Source organism: Mauremys reevesii, linkage group 16 (assembly GCF_016161935.1).
Source record: "Mauremys reevesii isolate NIE-2019 linkage group 16, ASM1616193v1, whole genome shotgun sequence".
In the NCBI taxonomy this organism is placed as follows: Eukaryota; Metazoa; Chordata; order Testudines; family Geoemydidae; genus Mauremys; species Mauremys reevesii.
Window position 1 is genome coordinate 41,260,955 of NC_052638.1, and position 22,044 is coordinate 41,282,998.

General features: G+C 52.6%; 1 protein-coding gene across 5 annotated transcripts in view; it reads left to right on the forward strand.

The window, feature by feature from the left end:
• The window catches only part of SPIRE2 (spire type actin nucleation factor 2), a 60,277-nt gene that overhangs the window by 17,743 nt on the left and 20,490 nt on the right, over positions 1–22,044 (forward strand). For all 5 annotated transcript variants that reach the window (XM_039503595.1, XM_039503596.1, XM_039503592.1 and 2 more), the window contains 2 exons: positions 12,650–12,687; positions 18,637–18,996. In XM_039503595.1, coding sequence (XP_039359529.1) covers positions 18,637–18,996 — 360 coding nt within the window. In that variant the 5' untranslated portion in view covers positions 12,650–12,687. The remainder of the gene's footprint in view (positions 1–12,649; positions 12,688–18,636; positions 18,997–22,044) is intronic.

The window sequence follows — 22,044 nt, forward strand, 5'->3', positions numbered from 1 at the left end:
ACTAGCAGCATCATGTCAGGACACCACTAGTATGTTTTGCAGGTGGTCTGCAGAAAGTAACTTTGGGTTCACGGTGGGTACTTATGGGTACATAATTTCCGGTTGGTAAAGAGCCAGATGACGCAGATTTTACTGTATCTCTAATGCCCAAATAAAACTTTTCATTTGAATAAAGTTTACTGTTGTAGACTTAGAACTATTAGTGTATAAATATTTACATTTAATAATTGGGTCACACCATTTGCAGTGCATACACTCAACTTCATCCTTTTCTCCTGTTTTTTTTTTTTTAAACTTTCAAATACTGCCTTGGGTTCTGAAGCATATTTTGATTCAGATTTTTGTTTTCTTCCCATTTGAGTGTGCCAGATCTTTAAACCGTTACCTGCTAACAGTTTGAAATGTGTACATGATGGGTGTGAGATTCATCAGTATGTTCAGATGTGCATGCACTTCAGAATTTGCATGTGTGCCTGTTGGTTTATTGGGTGTATCTTCTAGACAAACACATAGCCTTACTTCAACAGGCAGCTTTGCATATCCACACAGACTAACATATCTCATGCAAAGTATTGTAATTTCCTAATAAAACAAGTTATTTTTTATATATTTGAATGATACAAAAGTAGTGTGAAAATTGGAAAAAAAAAACTTTTTGTAAAACTTGAGAGTTTTTCGGTATAAGTCGGTTTAAACTGAAAACGAAGGGGCTTAGTTATCCTCGATGATTCTGACAAACAGCAATTTACAATAAACTCCACATCCTCAAACACGGGCGGTGCGTAATTGAGGCATGGGAAGGTTAAGTCTGCCCAAACCTCGTGCTGCTAGAGGGGGGTGGGGAGAGCAGTGGTAGATTACCCCAGGGCCCCAGCCAATTTGGGAGCCCCAGAAAAATCTCCCCCTGGACGTGGCCCCAGGGCTGGAGGAGCTCCCACTGCAGTGGGGGCACAGAGCTTTTCTTATCTTAGAGCCGCAGTGGAGGCTGGAGCCTTGGGGGAAGAGGCGGAGTGGGATGGAATGGGGTGGGGCCATGGCGGAAGGGGCAGAATGGGGGTGGGGCTCTGGGCTCAGAGCTCTGCGGCTGTGGCCCCCGGCCAGGGGGAGGGGCTCTGGGCTTGGAGCTCCAGCTAGAGCCGAGAGCTCGTTGCGGTCCTGGCCACTGCACATGTCCTCAAATGTGAGGCATATGAGGAGTAAACAGGAAGAACTGGAAGTATTAGTCTATAAACTAAATTATGACTTAATAGGCCTCCCAGAGATGTGGTGGGAATAAATCCCTTGCCTGGAATCTCGGCAGGAGGGGTATAGCTTGTTCAGGAAGGGCACAAAGGGAGGAGGGTTGCACAGTACATCAAGATTATATACACTTGTTCAGTGGTCCAGAAGGAGGTGAGAGGCAGAGCCCTTGAAAGCCTCTGGGTGAGGACGAAAGGAGAAAAAAACAGGAGTGATGTCCTGGTAGGAGGAGGAGGTGGGTGAGGCATTTCAAGAGCAAATAACAGAACTATCCAAAACACAAGACCTGGTCGGTATGGGGGACTCCAGCTACCCAGACATCTGTTGGAAAGTAATACGGCACAACAGAAAATGTCCTATAAGTTCTTGGAATGTCCTGGGGACAAGGTTTTGTTTCAGAAGGGGCAGGATATAACCGGGGGACCACTATTTTAGACTTGTTTCTGACTAACAGGGAGGAATTGGTAGCAAATCTGAAGGTGAAAGGCAGCTTGCCTGAAAGTGATTATGAAATGGTAAATTTTATGATTCTAAGGAAAGGAAGGCATGAGAGCAGCAGAATAAGGACAATGGATTTCTAAAAAGCACACTTTAACAAACCCAGAGAACTGGTAGGTAGAAAATCTAAGGGGAAGAAGAGCTCAGGAGAGCTGGCAGTTTCTCAGAGAGACAGTACCAGGTGCATCAGCAAACTATCTCGATGCAAGGGAAACACAGGAAGATTAGTAAGAGGCCAGTCTGGCTGCATCAGGAGCTCTTGAATGATCTGCAAATCAAAAAGGGATCCTACAGAAAGTGGAAATAGGGCTAAGTTGCTAAGAAGGAGCATAGTGGAATAATACAGGCATGTAGTAACAAAATCAGAAAGGCTAAGAGACAAAATGAGTTACACTTATCTAGGGACATAAAAAGCAATAAGAAAAGATTCTGTAAATTCGTTAGGAGCAAAAGAAAGATGAAGGGAAGTGTCGGTCCTCCACTGAGCGGGCAAGGAGAGCTATCCAACCACACACACAGCCCAGAAGAAAAATCTGTCCTATCTCGGGGACTCTCTTTCTGCCCTGCCACCCCCACTAACATGATACAGTTCTGCGGCAATCTGGAAGCCTACTTTAGCCGTCTCTGACTCAAAGAATACTTTCAGGATAACACTGAACAGCGCACTGATACACAGTTACCCTCCCACCAACAGCACAAGAAGAAGAACTCCACATGGACTCCTCCTGAACGTCGAAATGACAGTCTGGATTTATACATAGAATGCTTCCGCCGATGTGCACAGACAGAAATTGTGGAAAAACAACATTGCTTGCCTAACCTAAGTCGTGCAGAACGCAATGCCATCCACAGCCTCAGAAACCACCCTGACATTATAATCAAAGAGGCTGATAAAGGAGGTGCTGTTGTCATCATGAACAGGTCTGACTACCAAAAGGAGGCCGCCAGACAACTCTCCAATACCAAATTCTACAGGCCACTTCCCTCAGATCCCACTGAGGAATACACTAAGAAACTGCACCATCTACTCAGGACACTCCCTACGCTAACACCAGAACAAATCAACATACCCTTAGAGCCCCGACCAGGGTTATTCTATCTACTACCCAAGATCCACAAACCCGGAAATCCTGGACGACCCATCATCTCGGGCATTGGCAATCTCACTGAAGGACTGTCTGGATATGTGGACTCTCTACTCAGACCCTATGCCACCAGCACTCCCAGCTATCTCCGTGACACCACTGATTTCCTGAGGAAACTACAATGCATTGGTGACCTTCCAGAAAACACCATCCAAGCCACCATGGATGTAGAGGCTCTCTACACAAACATCCCACACACAGATGGAATACAAGCTGTCAGGAACAGTATCCCTGATGATGCCACAGCACAACTGGTTGCTGAGCTCTGTGCCTTTATCCTCACACACAACTATTTCAAATTTGATGACAATATATATCTCCAGATCAGTGGCACCGTTATGGGCACCTGCATGGCTCCACAATATACCAACATTTTTATGGCTGACCTGGAACAATGCTTCCTCAGCTCCCGTCCACTCACGCCCCTTCTCTACCTACGCTACATTGATGACATCTTCATCATCTGGACCCATGGGAAGGAGACTCTGGAAAAATTCCACCACGATTTCAACAGCTTCCACCCCACCATCAACCTCAGCCTGGACCAATCTACACAGGAGGTCCACTTCCTAGACACCACGGTGCAAATAAGTGATGGTCACATTAACATCACCTTATACCGAAAACCTACCGACCGCTATGCCTACCTTCATGCCTCCAGCTTCCATCCCGGGCACACCACACAATCCATTGTCTACAGCCAAGCACTGAGGTACAACCGTATCTGCTCTAACCCCTCAGACAGAGACCAACACCTACAAAAACTCCATCAAGCATTCTCAAAACTACAATACCCGCACGAGGAAATAAGGAAACAGATCAACAGAGCCAGACGTGTACCCAGAAGCCTCCTACTGCAAGACAAACCCAAGAAAGAAACCAACAGGACTCCACTGGCCATCACATACATTCCCCAGCTCAAACCCCTCCAGCGCATCATCAGGGATCTACAACCCATCCTGGACAATGATCCCACACTTTCACAGGCCTTGGGTGGCAGGCCAGTCCTCACCCACAGACAACCTGCCAACCTGAAGCATATTCTCACCAGTAACTGCACACTGCACCATAGTAACTCTAACTCAGGAACCAATCCATGCAACAAACCTCAATGCCAACTCTGCCCACATATCTACACCAGCGACACCATCTCAGGACCTAACCAGATCAGCCACACCATCACCGGCTCATTCACCTGCACGTCCACCAATGTAATATACGCCATCATATGCCAGCAATGCCCCTCTGCTATGTACATCGGCCAAACTGGACAGTCTCTACGGAAAAGGATAAATGGACATAAATCAGATATTAGGAATGGCAATATACAAAAACCTGTAGAAGAACACTTCAACCTCCCTGGCCACACAATAGCAGATCTTAAGGTGGCCATCCTGCAGCAAAAAAACTTCAGGACCAGACTTCAAAGAGAAACTGCTGAGCTTCAGTTCATCTGCAAATTTGACACCATCAGCTCAGGATTAAACTAAGACTGTGAATGGCTTGCCAACTACAAAACCAGTTTCTCCTCTCTTGATTTTCACACCTCAGCTGCTAGAAGAGGGCCTCATCCTCCCTGATTGAACTAACCTCGTTATCTCTAGCCTGCTTCTTGCTTGCTTATATATACCTGCCCCTGGAAATTTCCACTACATGCATCTGACGAAGTGGGTATTCACCCATGAAAGCTCATGCTCCCAAACGTCTGTTAGTCTATAAGGTGCCACAAGACTCTTCGCTGCTTTTACAGATCCAGACTAACACGGCTACCCCTCTGATACAAGGAGAGCTAATAACGGATGACATCAAGAAGGCTGAGGTGTTTACTGCCTATTTTGCTTCAGTCTTCCCTAAAAAGGTAAATTGCAACCAGATACTTAACACAATTAATATTAACAACGAGGGGGAAGGAACACAAGCTAACATAGGGAAAGAACAGGTTAAAGAATACAGTAACTCCTCACTTAACGTTGTAGTTCTGTTCCTGAAAAATGCAACTTTAAGTGAAACAATGTTAAACAAATCCAATTGTCCCATAAGATTTAATGTAAATGCGGGGGATTAGGTTCCAAGGAAATTTTTGGGGGGCAGACAAAAGGCATCATATACTGTACAGTACTGTACTGTACTGTGGTTGGGAAGTGCCCCAGGCTTACCCCACACAGGCACAGCCTGCTGCAGGCAAGGATGCTAGGAAGCACCTTTGCAGCAGCAGTGGCAGCTTCCCCGGAGAAGAACAGGCTCAGACTTTTTCGGGAATGCTCCAGGCCCACCTCTTCCTGTCTCCGCTCCACTCCACCTCCACCTCTTTGCACCCCCACTCCACCTTCTCTCCAGAGCACGCCACATTCCCCCTCCCCCTCCCGTCCTAAGTGCCGCCAAACAGGATTGGAAAAGGGTCTGGGGGTTACAGTGGATCACAGACTGAATATGAGTCAACAATATGATGCAATTCCAAAAAGGCTAATATTGTTCTGGGGTGTATTAACAGGAGAGTTGTGTGAAAGACACTGGAGGTCATTGTCCTGCTGTATCCGACACTGGTGAGGCCTCAGCTGGGGTACTGTGTCCAGTTTTGGGAACCACACTTTGAGAAAGATGTGGACAAATTGGAGAGAGTCCAGAAGACTGCAGCAAAAATGATAAAAGGTTTAGAAAACCTGACCCGTGAGGAAAGGTTAAAATACCAGGCATGTTTAGTCTTGAGAAAAGAAGACTGAGGGGGACCTGTTAACAGTCTTCAATTATGTTAAGGGCTATTATGAAGAGGAAGGTAAATTGTTCTCCCCATCTGATGAAGGTAGGACAAGAAGTAATGGGCTTAATCTGCAGCAAGGGAGATTTACGGTTAGATATTAAGAAAATCTCTCTCACTACAGGACAGTTAAGTACTGGGATAGGTTACCAAAGGAGGGTGTGGAATCCCTGTCAATGGAGGTTTTTAGGAACAGGTTAGACAAACACTTGTCTGGGATGGTCTAGTGTTATCTGGTCCTGCCTTGGTGCCAGGGGCTGGACTTGGTGATCTCTCAAGGTCCCTTCCAGCCCCACAGTTCTGCAATTTTCTGATCCCCTGCTTTTCCCTCACTTGCTGTTCAAACAGGAGCTTTACCAAGCTGCTTTCCATTTTCTCTTAATGGCAGTGTGCTTTACTGCTGAGATCATGCTGAGCTGATTCCTGAATGTATTGGCTGTCTGCAGTGTGAGTAGCTGCAGTGGTCCCATTCGGTCACTGTCTTGCAGTCCAGTCCACACTGCTCGGGGGAGCTGTCCTAGAACAGTGCTTACTGTGCCATGTTTAAGCACAATCGTTCCTCTTCTCTGTGTAGCTTGGTGTGTGTGAGCAAACCCAGCTGCCTGCTTCATGCACTTGGGAATGACTCTCCAGTAGCAAACTGACGTGTCCAGTCCATGAGAGACCCCACCATAAAAAACCGACGAGCACAGCACAGAACTCTTGGGATCTGCCAACCGCAAACTGGTATGTGTGTAGCCCAGCATTTGTAAATGTCCCTTCAGTAACATGGTGCCTAACACATCCCTCCACTTGTGCGTGGTTCGGCAGGAGCCATATGCTCTCGCAGACAATAATGAGTAAAACAGTGTGCGAAAGGGAGAAGCCTCCTAAAGGGAAGGATTCACAAGCTGTCATTGGGTGCCCGATACTCCTTCTCAGGCCTGGCCAGCACCCACTCAGATTGCCAAGGCTTGCTCTGAGCCAGGGGCTCCTTTTTCCCTGAGGGACAGTGGGTGATCTCCAAGGGTGAAATTCACCCCTGGGCCGAGGGCTGGCCCAAGCCCTGCACCACTTGGGGCTGCAGGGGCACAGACCCTGCCCAGGGGTGAATCTCACTCCACCTGAGCAAATGGGGATTTCTGCTGAAACCCTCCTGGAGCAGATCTGCAGGGCTCTGCAGAGTCCACTCGCTGTTCTGGACCGCAGCTCCCTCACTGCAGTGCTGCAGCTCCCTCACTACCTGCTGGCTCTTCCAGAGCCGTGTACAAGACTTTGACCAGTGCCCTGCATGAGCTCTTTGTCGGGAAGTCACTCTGAGTGCTATTGACTAAATAAATGGCATGTTAATAGCCCAAGCTCCCTTGTGAACACAAATCCAGTATGTGGCTTTGGAGTTGTGCTATCACAGAAAGTGCAGCTGGAAAGGGCCTGTTAGGTCATTTTATCCTCCCGCAGGGCCAGTGCAGGATTGTTCCTATAGTGTTTTCATTAGTGCTTTAGCCAGTCTAATTTTAAATGTCCCACTTTCCTTGAGAAGAGGATTCCGCATGCTAATAAACCTCACAGTTAAACAATGTCCCTGAAGTTGGTCTGACTTTCCTGTTAATTGGTCCCCATCACCACTGGGGTGCTGCAGTAACTCCTTTCCCGCTGTGATGCTTACACATAGGGGTTTATCCTATATCTCCTCTCCCCTCTAATCTTCATTTAGCCCAGCCAAACACATTTCATCCCTTGAATCTTTCCTAATAAATCAACCCCTCCTGCCCCCTCAGACCTCTCCAGATTTCTGCCACTTTGCCAACAGCTTTCTGGTGTTGAGAAACCCAGGATATTTGTACTTGGACCACGTCTCACGTAGGCGGCCACACCTCGGTATCCCCATTTCACTGATGGGACACAGAGGCTGAGTGACTCACCCAAGATCGCTCCTCAGGTCAGGAGTAAAGCCCAGGGCTCCTGACTCCTGGTTCAGTGCCTTGTCCATTGGCCCCCTCAGGAACGTACCCAGATTTCTAGCTTTTGATTTCCCTGTTCTGACATGACACCTCTACACGTGCAAGCCAAATGAGAATTGGGATTTTAGCATAAACTAGCATAGCCATACTGCACTCCAAGTGTTCATCCAATTTGCTATCCATTATTAGCCCTTAGCCTTTTCCCACATTACTGCTTTCCAGTTACCTGCCTCCCATGGAATATCTGTGTTTTGGGTTATTCCTCCCCGAAGGGATTAGCTGCAACTGTCCAGGTTGAATCTCATTGTATTTTCTGCCCACGTTTCTACTCTCTCTTGGTCCCTGGGGGTTATTTCTCTGCTCTTCCTGGTATTTGTGATGCTTCCCAGTTGAGTGTCATCTGCATAGCTAATTAAATGTGCTGTTTACCTAAAAGGCTGATCCCCACTGCATCCAACTTCTCTGCCCCCTGTGCCCTCCAGCCTCAGTCCATTGCTGATCTCATTACTGTAAGAACCTGCAGGACCAGAACCCAGGGCCGCCCAGAGGATTCCGGGGGCCCGGGGTCTTCGGCGGCGGGGGGCCCCGCTTCGGCGGTAAGTTGGCGGCGAGGGGTCCCGCCGTTCTGGGACCCGCCGCCAAAGTGCCCCAAAGACCCACGGTGGGGACCCCCCCGCCTCCAAATTACCGCCGACGCGGGACCCGCTGCCGAAGTGCAGCCCCCACCGCGGGTCTTCGGGGCACTTCAGCGGCGGGTCCCAGAACGGAAGGACCCCCCCGCTGCCGAATTACCGCCGAAGACCCGGCTGCACTCCGGCGGCGGGTCCCGCTTCGGCGGTAATTCGGCGGCGGGGGGTCCTTCTGTCCTGGAGAGGAAGGACCCCTGGCCAGCGAAGACCGGGAACGAAGAAGCTCCGGGGACCCGGGCCTCGCAAGAGTTTTCCGGGGCCCCCGCAGCGAGTGAAGGACTCCGCTCCAGGGGCCCCGAAAAACTCTCGTGGGGGCCTCTGCTGGGCCTGGGGCCTGGGGCAAATTGCCCCACTTGCCCCCCCCTCTGGGCGGCCCTGCCAGAACCTGAGACTATGGGGGTGCCAGGCTATGACACTTCTGCATCGGGTTTCCGCTGGGGGACCCTGTGGAGCTAGACACTACAGGAAATACCACCCAGCAAGGTCTGAGTGGCGGCCCCCCCACAGCCCACTAATTGGCCCAGGCTGGTGTATAAACCAGGAGGTCATCACAGGGAGCTGTCTGAGCAGTGATGCATACTGGTTGCTTGCTTCCACTCCAGACGTTGGCTTGCTCTGAACCCCAGACTCTGGCTTCTGACCCTGGCTCAGCCTTGACTCTGCTGCTGGCCTCCTGTCTGCAGCTTGGTGCTTGATCCTGACTTCCTGGAACCCTGACACACAATTCTTCCACTTGCCTCCTGACCACAACTTGGTAACTGACCTGCGCTCACAGGCTGCCCATGGCCTGGCCGGACGTTACCTATCATTGCAGTGTAATCCACATGACAGTGCACCATCTCCAAGACAATTAGAATGAACTGTTTCAAGTGAAGTTTTCTGAGACTGTGACCAATGTTTTATACGTGCTCTCAAGGTACCACAGTACTGCATGCCACAAGGGCTTTATCCAGCATGGAAGGAATGCACGACAGGCCTTAAATGTGCAATGCAGTCCCGCTCCTCAGGAATGATTTGTCCTCCTTAAATCCAAGCTGCTCATTGCTTCTGGTGCTGTCATCTTCTAGGTGCTTGGTATTTGTTCCATTGCTTTACTAGGGACTGTAGGTAGAGTTCTTAGCCATTGCCAGGAGCACCTGCTTCCCCTCCTGCTCTTACCCCTTTGAAAAGGACATTTACCACATTTGCTTTCTTCCGCCTACTGGTACCTGCCTGGTTTTCCATGACTTAATCAATAATAGTCAGTGTTAGGGGAAGTTTATAACAATTTAACACTTTTCCTCTGCAAAAGCTTGAGCGTAGGCTTGGCTGGATTAGATTTTTATTGGTAAATGTCAGTAAACATCGATTTCACTGTACGCACACACACACTGATAGACCAAACAAGTTTCCATCTATGATGATCAAGATTTACAGGTAGGCAAAGTAAGAACAATTCTGCTTGAGAACTTAGAGTTTGATTTAAGGATATTTCCTTTGTATATTTTGACATTTTGTGTTTTAATGGTGATAAAGCTTTAACTTTTTGAGTCACATATACTGTCATTAAATAATTGTCTAATCCCCACATAATTTCCTGAAACTCTGAACATTCACATGGATGAAATAAAAGTATATTATTTTTGTTTTATCCATTTTGTCACAGCCTCCATCTTACAGAGTGATCTCCTGGGTTCCTATGTGGTACTTTAAGATTAGTTTTTTGGGGATGGGGGAATTGCTTATTACTTATAGAATATCTATACTGTGGTAGGGCCTACAGTCTCCAATCTCATAGTGCCGGGCCCTGTAAGAACATAGAAAATAGACCTTTCTCCCAAGCTGACATTTCTTCCACTCGTGCGGCGAGGAATGAAGCAGATGCATGGAATGGAAAGCTCGCTATCTGTAACAAATGTGGGTGTGAGGCAGCATCTGCTAAACCTTCACATTTTCAAATCAACAGGCGAGATACCTTATCCCCCAGAGTCTTAAGAGAGCTAGCGGAGGAGTTACCTGAACCACTAATGTTAATTTGTAAATCAGCTGGGGTGATTCCTAGGGGCTGCAGGACTACCAATGTAAACGCCAATATTTGAAAAGGGTAAAAGGGATGATCTTGGGGTTACAGATGGGTTAACCTGATGTCAAGTCAGGCAAAATCAGAGAACTGTTAATTCAGGACTCTGTCAATACAGCATTAGAGGCTAAAAATACAATTAATGCCAGAAAGCGTGGTTTTGTGGATGGTAGGTCTTGTCAGACAAGCCTGGTTTTTTGGACAAGTTTACAGGTCTGGTTGATAAATGCAGCTGTGTTGATACAATATACTTAGATTTCTTTAAGGCATTGGACTTAGTACGACATGACATCTTGGTTAAAAAAACTTGCATCATATGGAATTAACAGGGCACACGTTAGATGGATTAAAAACTGGCTCACTGACAGACCTCAAAATGTGGTTGTTAATGAGAGATATCAATGAATGGGGCCATTACTTGCTGGGGCCCCCCAAGGATGGGTTCTGAGTCCAACCTGGTACTAGATAATGAGAGTAGAATGATCTGGTTCGCCTGAGTAACTGATCACAATCCAACAAAATGCGCCTTAGTACAGCCACTGCAAGGTAATATGTCTGAGAACCAAGAAGGCAGGATATAGCTACAGGATGTGTCATGGAAAGTGGTGAGTCCGAGAAGCGTTTAGTGGTCATCATAGGTAAGCGCCTCAACATGTGCTCAGTGCAACGCTGTGGCCGAAAGGGCTAACGTGACCCTTGGATGTGTGCAAAGGGGACCATCCAGTAGAAGTAGGGAGGTGAACGTGCCTCTGTACGCAGCATTGGTAAGACTGCTGCTAGAACACTGTGTCTGGTTCTGGGGTCCGCACCTCAGGAGGGATGTGGAAATCCTGGAGATAGTTCCAAGGAGGGGCACAACAATGCCCCCGGGTCTGGAAAACAAGCCTTGTGGTGTGAGGCTCGTGGGGCTCAGTCTGCTCAGTTTGTTGAAGAGAAGCTGTGCCCTGAAACGCAGAAAGGAGATCTGAGCCGGGCGGGGGTGGGGGGGTGTCTTTCCTACCTTGCTGATAAGGCAGAACAAGAATCAGTGGCCGGAAGTTGAAGTTAGACAAATTCAGCCTTGAAATGAGATGCCTTTTCCTAGCTGTGAGGGTAACAAAATATTAGCCCAGCTTCCCGGGGAGCTGGCAGCCTCACCGTCACGTGGGGCCTTTGAGATGAGCTGTCTTCCTAGAGGCCATGCTTTAATCCAGCTTCTGGGGAACATTCTGCAGCCTGTTACACAGGAGCTCAGCCCACATGGTCACAGTGGTCCCTCTGGCCTTAGACTCTATGGCAGGGGTGGGCAAACTTTTTGGCCTGGGGGCTGCACCGGGTTTCATAAATTGTATGGCGGGCTGGTTAGGGGAGGGGGTCATGGCCCAGCCCCCACCTCCTATCTGCCCCCCCGGACTCCTGCCCCATCCAACCCCCCGTGTTCCCTGATGGCCCCCCTGGGACCCCTGCCCCATCCACACACCCCTGCTCCCTGTTCCCTGACTTCCCCCGGACCCCTACCGCCCCATCCAACCCCTCCTCTCATTCCTGACAGCCCCCCTGGGACCCCTACCCCATCCACACACCCCCACTCCCTGTTCCCTGACTTCCCCCGGACCCCTGCTGCCCCATCCAACCCCTCCTCTCATTCCTGACAGCCCCCCTGGGACCCCTGCCCCATCCAAACACCCCTTCTGCCTGACTGCCCCCTGGGACCCCTGCCCCCATTCAACCCCCTGTTCCCCCCCCACCGCCACGACCCCTATCCACACCCCCACACCCCGACCACACCCCAAACTCCCCTGCCCTCTATCCAGTCCCCTGCTCCCTGCCCCCTTACTGCGCTGCCTGGAGCGCTGGTGGCGCTACAGCCACCACCACGCAGCACAGAGACTGGGTCAGAGCTGCTCTGCAGCTGTGCTGTCCCAGGAGCTCACAGCCCCACCGCCCAGAGCATGGCGCCGGCGGCAGAGCAAGCGAGCTGAGGCTGTGGAGAAGGGGGAACAGCGGGGAAGGGGCCAGGGGTAGCCTCCCGGGCCAGGAGCCCGGGGTCCGGGCAGGACGGTCCCACGGGCCAGATGTGGCCTACGGGCTGTAGTTTGCCCACCTCTGGTCTATGGGATCAAAGTGTAAATAACTTACAGGCAAATAAACTAGCGGAGTTCTAAAAGCAAAGCTTCAGGAGTTTGATTTATAACCCAAACGCCCAACGTTCTGCAGCTGCCAGAGGAGGCCTGAGGCTCCAGTCCCTGCTGAGCCCCCCCCCTTTAAATCCCCCCTGGGAAGCTGGGCTGGCAGCGCGCTCACTGCCAGAGGAGCATTAACCGTGTCTGTTTCTCCCTTCACAGAGCTTCCCCTGACCGTGTCACCCTCAACAGAAGCACAGGTATGTCGCTAATATGAGAGAGAGAGAGAGAGAGAGAGTGCGTGCGTGCGTGCGTGCACAGACGGTTTCTTTTAAAACCCAAACAGAGCTCTGATGACAGCATTGGGGATGGAGATGCTCATCTCCTTTCTAAACCAGCTGCTTCTTGCAGTGTCCTGGCCTTTGCACCCGCTGGGTCCTGCAGCCAGTATGCATGGTGGCGGCTGAGGGAGGAGGAAGCATTGTGCCCTGTGATTACTGTACACAAGAAAACTCCATTCAGAAAAGCATGATGTGGCCATTTGGGGAGCTCCTCTGTCATGGTTGCAAGGCTCGCTGGACCTCTCGCTGACTCCCACGCAGGTGTCAGGTCTCATGCCTTTCCCTCTCCTGGGGTGAAGTCACGTGATTCTCTCGCTCTTAGATCAGGCCCTGGGCTACCTCAGCCAGCGTATGGGTGATCAGACTGAGTTTGGCACTTGTGGTTCTTCCCAGCGGGAGCCTGAGACCAATGGGGATTCTAGACTGACCTGCCAGCCAGCTTGTTTAATATTAACAGTAGGAAGAAATCATAACGTCAGAGAAAAGGGGGGTTAAAACAGCAAACAGTCTGCACGCATGTCTGTCGTCTTACCATTCCCTGATGGAAGCTTAGGAACGCCTAACATCTCCAGACACCCCAGTGCTGTCTGTGTGTCCGTCTGAACACCTCAGCAAGAACTGCCTGACCCCCGGATAGTCGACCTTTCTAATGCTTCTGTCCTTTGAGCTGCTGGCCCCAGCACTGGGAGAGCAAGCTTAGTAATGGGGCTTATTGCTCAGGCATTGTCTCTTAACCACCCTGAAGAGTTTACTGGGAGTTGGCGTATCTTGAACTATTGTTCTACTTCCAGCTTGTTTTTCCAGCAGTCTGCTGCGAATGTAAACCAACGCATTCCTACAGTGAGCACCCCAATACCCATGTCACACACACAATTCATCAACTGTCTCAGAGCAGCCCTGGGTCTGTCACACTTCTCAGGGGAAAGATTCAAGGACTGAGCTAAGGGTCAGTGATTGATTCTCCTCCTGTGTATCCATGTGCCCTGACAGAGAGCGGTGAAGAGCCAGAGGCTGCTGTAAATCTGGCCATTAAAGGTTTGACTGAGTGCCCAGATATACAGAGCCAGAGCAGCCGGGAGGCCTTCCAGGGCATTCTGTCTCTCCCCAGGTTGCAGTGACTAGCCTCAAAGCATGAAAATAATGGACAGGTGCAGCGCATCTTCTGGCATTACAGGGGACGGGTCCTTTCTTCCGCTGCCTGGTGCGGTGTCAGCAGGCTGGGCAATCGCTGCTCTCAACAGGGCCGCCCAGAGAATTCCGGGGGCCCGGGGTCTTCGGCGGCGGGGGGCCCCCGCTCAGGGGCGGCTCTAGACCCCAGCGCGCCAAGCAGGCGCGTGGGGCGGCCCTTTCCCTGGGGGGCGGCATTTGGCTCCGGTTGAGCTCCCGGACGAGTGACTGCGGCGGGTGCCGTGGTCCCGCGGCTCCGCTTGACCTGCCGCAGTCATGCCTGCGGGAGGTCCAGCCGAGCCGCGGGACGAGCGCCCCCTCCGCAGTCATGCCTGCGGCAGGTTCACTCGTCCCGGGCTCCGGTGGACCTGCCGCACGCATGCCTGCGGGAGCTCAACCGGAGCCGCGGGAAGACGGGAAACACTCCAGGGGCCCCGGAAAACACTCGTGGGGGCCCCTGCGGGACGCGGGGCCTGGGGCAAATTGCCCCTCTTGCCCCCCCCTCTGGGCGGCCCTGGCTCTCAAACCATAGGACCAGGGGTTTTGCTCCCTTTCCCTGTTCCATCCACACCTGGTGCGTGTGAAGGAGCAGCAGCTCCATCCACTGGCCTGGTTCCAGGTCACGGCTGCTGATCCAATGCCCCACTGCAAACACTGGGTGCTGCTTTCACTGCCCTGGTTGCTGGGTGGCTCTTGTTTTTGAAATTGGACACACATTTTTTTGCCCTCTGCCACTGGCTGGGGTTTCATATTTTACCAGCCAATCAGACTGCAGCATGACTGACTGTGCTCAGTGAAATTGGCCAAAGAAAACTCCAGCCAGTTAGAAACGCAGGAGAGCAATCAGGCTGCTTTCACTATGTTAGTAACCAATTGTAGAACTGCAGGAGAGCATTTGAAATGGGTTAATTGTCTTATGAACCGCAGTCAGATCTCCACGCTCACCCCTCACCTCTTGATTCCCCACCCACGTACCTACTTTATCGATCTAGGAGCGATCGATCTAGAGCGACCTAACAGCCTGACGAGCAACTGCTCTCCCTGCTCCAGACCCCTGCAGATCTCAGTTTCCAGGGGCTGTATCCTCAGGGGGGAGCCCCACTCCAGGCCCTCTCAGGGCCAATTCCATGTGAAGCGACTGGTCCCGGAGCCGTCATTCGCAGTAACTGCCCACCATCTTCATGTGTCTCCTGCAGCTCTTTGCAGCACAGGACATTAAAACACTGGGTGACTGAATTATTAACCCAGCTCAGTTATTAACCAATCAGGAGGCTTTTACTATGTTATTGTAACCCTTCTGCCCCTCTGAGTTGGCAGCAACAAGGGCCGGGTTCAGTATCCAGGGGTTCCGTTTCAATAACACAATGCAAACCCGGCTCGAGCCCCCACCCAGTGACCTGGGACAATTACATACCACCCCCCCAGGCGCCTCTAGGAGGCGATACTTCCCCACTCGCAAGCACGGAGTCCGAGTGTAGCAAAATCCTTTTAATAAAGGAGGGAAACAATGCGGCATCACATTGGAGAAACACCACAAACAGGATTATAACACAAACTATAAGCAAAAAAAACCCACCTCCAAGTACGTTTGGCAATGTCCTTTCCGCCTTAGGGTCTTAAGTCCAATCACCCCAAAGTCCAACAACCCGAAAGTCTCTGGTCAGTGCCACCCCAGAGTTCAAAAGTTTATCCGCAGAGTTTTACCTTACGTGGGCCAGGGCCAACTGCTCTGCCTCTCCCTGGAGTTCTGCTGCAGCCTTCACCACAACCAGCTCCACTCCACCAGCTGTGCCGCTCTTTCCAGCCGACCCGTGAGCTGCTCCACTCCACTCACTGTTCCGTGGGCTGCTCCAACATGCTCCGCTCTGCCAGCCACTTAGCGATAGATCTTCAGGCTCCCCCACTAGTTAACACAGCACTCAGTGATCTCAGCTCAGTCAGCTTAGCTCTTTTAGTGATTTCAGCTTGTAGTAGGGGAGCCCTGGTGCTGGTGCACCATTGGCCCAACATGAATTCAGCTCAGTAGCCTCTAGATGGATTCCTGATGGAATCAAAATTAGCTTTGCTACTCAACAGTGGAGAATGTGCAACTGGTGTTCCAGGGCCCCAAAAGGCACACACACACCAGTCCCAAACCCCTCTCAATTCACTGGGTTTTGGCACCCATGTCCCTTGTCTAGCAAGTGCTACTTAATTGATGTTGAGACATCTCTGGCATAAAGCAGTCTCATAGTTCCTCATTCACATAATCAGGGTGACAACACTTTATTCCTCCTGCCTCAATAACAAAGAAATTGGGGATCCCAGAGCTGTCAAAATAACCATCCCAGGCTGCCGTGGGGTGGGTGTGCCAATTGCAAATACCTGAAATTCCTTTCCACACTCCCCATAATTCACCACCAGATGTCAGGGTAGAGCTCATCCTGACTCTGCTTACATCATTAACCAATTGTTGTTGATAAAATAATAATACTTGATCAGTCATTTTGCTGTGAGAATAATATCTGTCTATATGTACAAATAGTAAATGAATTCACAGGACTGTGACTCTTTTGGGTAATGTTGCTCACTAATTTGACTCCTGAACCACTGAAGTCTATCACTGTCCTAGGGTCAATGGAGCCACTGGAGTCTTTCTGCTGACTTCGGTGGGCTTTGGATTAGGCCCCAGATCTGCCTTAGCAGCAAGGTGTAGGCAGAGATAAGCTATCAGCGCAGTGGCCTTTTGTAGACTGCCGCACGCTGCATTTGCATGGGTCAGGAATGTGTCACGGTCCAAAGTTCGGCCCATTTCTGGCTCCTCTCCACTCTCCCTGCCTCTCCCTTCCCGCGCCCCCAATGGTGAGTGTTTCCTCTCCTCCCGGAGGGTCTGGGGTAGCTAACAGTGCAGTGCCTGTTGGTCCCAGCAGGACTGTCTGCAGAACCTCTGCTGCTTCTTTCCCTCAATCCCCTGGGCTGGCTCGTGCTTCCCTCCACTCCCATGATAATGGAGTCATGATAAACAGCAAAGGCCTGGAAGATTCCTGGGGGGCAGGGGAGGCAGCCATCTTCATGGCTCAAACAGCATCATAAGCCTCTCACAGCCAGCATGTAAGGTCATGGGAGGCTGGGGCTGGGGGAAGGGGTATCCGTCACCATGTATCCTACAGCTCCCTCTCCATCCACCTGCCAGCACCAGGGACCCTTTTCTCTCATACCGCTCTGGGCAGCTTTGCATTTGCAGGCTTCATGGAAGAGCCGATGGGCTGTATCTAACTCAGACACAGGGCTGAGGAGGCTGGGGCTGGAACATGGAGCTTTCATTTCCAGGTCTCCAGCTGGCACCATCCCTGCTTGTTACTAATCATATCAGTGAGCCTCTCTGGGGGGATAGGGTGGGACAGGGGTCTCTCTAGGTGTGGCCAGACTTCCCCCAGACTCAGCACTACCCTTAGCGCAGGGGTTCTCAAACTGGGGGTCGGGACCTCTCAAGGGGTTGTGAGGTTATTACATGGAGGGTCACAAGCTGTCAGCCTTCACCCCAAACCCTGCTTTGCCTCCAGCATTTATAATGGTGTTAAATACATAAACAAGTGTTTTTAATGTATAAGGAGGGGTCACACTCAGAGGCTTGCTGTGGGAAAGGGGTCACCAGTACAAAAGTTTGAGAGCCACTGCCTTCGCGGGAGCCAAGTTTGGTAATACGCAGCAGGCTCACTAGGGCAGGGCCGCCCAGAGGGGGGGCAAGAGGGGCAATTTGCCCCAGGCCCCGAGCCCCACAGGGGCCCCCACGAGAGTTTTTCGGGGCCCCTGGAGCGGGGTCCCTCACTCGCTCCGGGGGGCCCGGAAAACTCTTGCAGGGCCGGGCGCAGGAGCTTCTTCGCTCCCGGTCTTCGCCGGTGGCGGGTCCTTCCGCTCCCCGGCGGAAGGACCCCCCGCTGGCAAATTACTGCCGAAGACGGAGCGGGACCCGCCACCGAGTTCAGCTCTGTCTTCGGCGGTAATTCGGCGGCAGGGGGCCCTTCCGTTCCGGGACCTGCCGCCGAAGTGCCCCGAAGACCCGCGGCAGGGGCCCCCCTCCGCCGAATTACCGCCGAAGACCGGGCTGCACTTCGGCGGCGGGTCCTGCTTCGGCGGTAATTCGGCGGCTGGGGGGGGCCCCGCCGCGGGTCTTCGGGGCACTTCGGCTGCGGGTCCCTGAACGGAAGGGCCCCCCGCTGCCGAAGACCCCGGGCCCCCGGAATCCTCTGGGCGGCCCTGCACTAGGGGGTGCTACACGGTGATGGAAATCCTCCAAATGGCAGCAGTATGTGAAACGCACGGGCAGGTGGGGGGAAGGAAAGCATTATGTGATACCTGGCCCATTCCACTGCTTGGCTGCAGATGCCCCCTCCCATGTCATGTGCCCTCGCCCGGCGTCCTAGCGCTGAAGTCAATGTCTCTAGCTCTTCCTTGCCCTCCAGGCGGGCGGCATAGTGCCTTCTGGCTGCCCAAGACGCAATGGGCAGATGGGTAAGGCTGTGGGCCCGGCATCTAAATGACACCTTGTGCCCTTCTGGCTGGCCGCCTCCCCTGTGCGCGCCCTGGCATTGTTTGGGGGTAGAGATTGCAGTGCAGCTACACTGGATGTCTCAGCCTCCTCCCCTCCAGAGGCATCTCAGCATAACTGCCGTTTCCCAGCCCCAGCCTCAGCCTGTGCTCTGCTCTCCCATTTCCTTGCAGATGGTGCAGTCGCTGGGATTTGCCATTTACCGGGCGCTGGACTGGGGGCTGGACGAGAGTGAGGAGCGAGAACTGAGCCCCCAGCTGGAGAAGCTGATCGACCTCATGGCCAACAGCGACTCTGACGACAGCGGCTGCAGCATGGCGGACGAGGGCTACGGGGGGCAGGATGAAGAGGAGGAGGCTGTGGAGGGGCTCCCACGAGCCGTGCGCACCTTCGGGCAGGCCATGAGGATATGCGCCGCTCGCCTGACGGCCCCCCAGGAGGCACAGCAACATTACCAGGCTGTGTGCAGGGCCCTCTTTGTGGAGACGGTGGAGCTGAAGGCTTTTCTCACCAAGATCCGGGAAGCTAAGGAGGTGAGAGCCAGCCTTGTCTGCAGGAGCCTGGGGCAACCCATCTTCCCCGAGAGCCAGAGCGTGTGGCAGTGATGCCCACACCCTGTGGTACTGCCATAGGGATCGGCTGGGAGGCTTCTTCACCACTTGCCTTGCCCTCTAAGCCACTGGTGCTGCACCCTGGCCCAGAAGGGGCAGCATCTCAGTGTTGGGTGAAGTCGCCCCTGAAGAAGCACTGCTCTTCGTGTTGCATTAAGGACCTGATTCCCCACCGCTTTGCTGCAGCGTTATGCCAGTGAGTGGAGTCACCCCGGTGTAAAAGTGGAGTAACACAGAGCTCCCTAGGCCCCCCGGTGTGTAAAGCGCTGCAGATCTCAGGGCCCTGGTAGCTGGGCAGCTACTCCCTAAGGGAAATCCTTAGAAATCTGCACCAGGGTCTGGGGCATCCCTGGGATTTCCTTCTGGCTTTTGTTCTCCGGGGTGGCTGGTGAAAGCCAGCCATCTGATGCCAACAGACTAGACTGGCTTTTCCATTCCCACAATGGCTCCGGACTTTGCTCTCACCAGGTCACGCCCTCCTCAGTGATTCTGGTGCAGGGGCCGTACAGTACCTGGCCCATGGCCTCATGTTCTGCCTTTCCCAAGCCTTCTGTTGAAGGGGAGGGCGTGTTGGGAGCAGGAACCAGCCCCCATTAGTGATACAAACACTCAGTACAGCTTAGTTCCCTCTCCCCGGCTCGCACAGCGCTTTGCACAGGTTCAGTGTGACCTCACCCCATGTGACTCACAACATCAGAGGCACGAGAGCAGGAGAAGACTTGTGAGATGCCAGGTCAGGGTTGTCCCTTCAGACTCTTCTCCAGGGCTTTGTCCAGCCCAGCATTGGGTGACTCTGTTGACGGGGTTCCTGTGGGAGGCGACTCCGCAGGCTGATACATCTCACCATGAGGGAGTGTCCCCCGATATTCCCCAAAATCTCCCTTTGTCTTATTTCATCCCCTGGCTCCTGATTTATACCCCAGTGCCACCTGAGACAGTCCTTCTCCCTGGGAGGGAGGTGTTCTGAGCCCCATTTGACAGCAGAGCCAGGATCCCAGTCCTCTGCCCTCTGCTCTGTCAGCCCACCCGTCCCGCTCCCCAGGCCTCTGTCCATGGTGTGCCAGGGCCCAGAGGAAGCGGCCTGCCCTGTGCATTTCGCCCTGGCAGAGCCAGGATCGTATTTATAAAAATGGGACACCGGGAGAAATCAGGAGGTAAGCCCCCCGAGACCCTCGATAGCTAGGCAGAGAGGTGGTTCACTGGCTTTCTGTGAGAGGTTTCCCTATATTCTGGTGCGGTGAAGGGTGCCCGAGTCCCCGAGCCCTAACACAGCGCTGCCATTCAACAGCTAATTTCAGCTCCTCTGTCTCGTTTTAAAAGGCCGTGTCCCACCCCAGCCCTGACGGATAGTTGCCCATGCAGCTCCCCCAGCCTGCAGCTTTCCAACCCAGGGCCCAGTGTGCTTAGTCAGGGATTCCCAGCGCAATACCTGCGGTCCCAGTGAGTATCTCAGGTCTGCCATCTGGTGGCCAGATACCGCAGAACACCAACGCTGTTCTATGGCCTGACTACTGCTGCAAGTGTGCTTGCTGCTGTACGCCCACGGTCCCTGTCCCAGAGCTTTAGTGAGCAGCTGGTGGGGTGGGGGGCTAGCTCATGGGTCCCTGAGTAGGAGAAGTGAAAGCAGCAATACAGGAATGGAGCTGTGTGCATCAGAGAACCCCGCTGACTGCTCCACTGCCATACCCAGAGTGGCCAGACCCTCCATTCTCTGGGAAGGCCTGGATGGCGGGAGGAACCTCAGTAGTTACGTGCGGGTCTGGGAGTGCAGGAGTCTGAATCTTTGGCTCTTCCCAGTGTACCGAGCTGCTCTAGCCTAAGATGATGATGATGATGACGGGGGTTGTGATAGAGCCCAGAGGCCCCGGTCAGGGCAGGGCCCCATTGTTCTGTGCACACAGTACAAGACTGTCCCTGCTCCGCAGAGTTTAGCATCTCACGCACCAGCAGACCCAACGGGGGGAGAAAGGGGGGGTCAATCCGGCAGCAGCAGGACCCCAGGTTGCAGAGCTGAGTTGTGTGCATCAGTCTCTGGCTTTGAGTCTGTTTGGTTTGCTTTTCTCTGCCTCTCCTCCCAGAGGTTGTAACGACCCCCTAGCACAGCCACTGTGCGTGGTGCTGTGTGAGACGCAGCCCCTGCCCCCCAAGAGCTTACAGGCAAACAGACCTGACAGGACATGCAGGGGAGCCTCCAGGACGCTCCCCGAGGCCCAGCATTTGCCTTTGCAGGGGAGTGAATCTGCTCTACAGCGCCACCATTCCCTATGTGACAGGCAGGGTGTTCAAGACCCCATTGGCATTGGAGGGTTTGGTGTCTTGTGGCACCTGCTCTGACACAAGTCAGGCAAACCTGCAGTCCCAGCCTCAAAGGGGTTAAAGATTAAGCTGCAGTTTCCTAGGATTGCCTTGAACTCCACCCTCATGGGTAATCACAAGGCAATAATCTGTTCCAGGAAGCGAGCTCATAAATTCAATGGCAAAGGCATGTGGTTAGGAATTGATGGGGTCAGCAGTGTTACCAAAGAGGCTGTTCACTTGCTCATTAAACTTATGAAACAGCTCAAGAAAAATGTCTCCACCTCCCCTTGCTCATCCATCCCGTGTCTCCAGCAATGCCTGAGGCATGAGTTGTGGTGGGCTCCAGAAATGCCACGTAGGGAGCCTGATATCCTGCTGGGCATTGCCGTGCCTGGTGGCAGGGAGAATTGCTGTGGGGCTGCGGGGGGGGGAGGCTTTGACCCCATTTACAGGATGAGAGGAAGCAGGGACCCACTGACTGCAGTGACCGAGAGGTTCAGCAGGCGCTCCGCCCACACAGCCTGAACACTGGAAGGGAAACCCTGTCTATATTTGGGGTCACAAGATGATGGCAGGACCATGCAGACCACCCCATGTCCACATGCTGTGGATGCCCTTTCCACATGGGCATGAGTACCCATTTCCCAGGGCAGCCTGGAAATAAGGCGTGAC